General features: G+C 34.0%; 1 protein-coding gene across 1 annotated transcript in view; it reads left to right on the plus strand.

Annotated features, from left to right (window-relative positions):
• The window catches only part of LOC119589173 (ankyrin repeat domain-containing protein 13D-like), a gene marked incomplete in the record, with an annotated part of 44726 nt that overhangs the window by 28488 nt on the left and 15729 nt on the right, over positions 1 to 509 (plus strand). The window contains 1 exon segment of the mRNA XM_037937768.1: positions 141 to 280. Coding sequence (XP_037793696.1) covers positions 141 to 280 — 140 coding nt within the window.

The following is a 509-nucleotide window of genomic DNA, read 5'->3' on the forward strand; positions in this document are numbered from 1 at the left end:
CCAAAACATATTTGACTTCATGTATAATATATTGTTTACAGCCCATTTCAGAATGTTGATATTTTCACATTTAGTTAAGAAGGAGAAAGAGCAAAAAAGAAGGAAAAAACTGACTGACATATTTCTCATCCAAATTACAGGTTTATATCGAGAATATGCGTACTCTTACAACAGAGCAGGCCTTAGCAACCATGCGACCTCACCCAGCAATGGTCTCCCATAGGCTGACCACTCCTATTGCTACCACATATATTGACACTGATAAGATAAGTTTTGAAAGGTATGTAGGAATTTTATGTTTACATTCTTCTTATGACTACCTAAACAATTTTTAGGTAGTCATGTCTTACGTATGTAACTAGACATGTAGATTTTTCAGATTATAAGATTCATGACATTAGACATGCTTGTACCATTAGCACATTAAAGTAGGTTGGGCCATGTATTACATATAGTTTCACTAAACATGCATTATCAGTCTGTTATATCCCATACCATTTTACGTTTAG

The sequence above is a fragment of the Penaeus monodon genome, chromosome 25, assembly GCF_015228065.2.
Source record: "Penaeus monodon isolate SGIC_2016 chromosome 25, NSTDA_Pmon_1, whole genome shotgun sequence".
Taxonomy (NCBI): Eukaryota; Metazoa; Arthropoda; class Malacostraca; order Decapoda; family Penaeidae; genus Penaeus; species Penaeus monodon.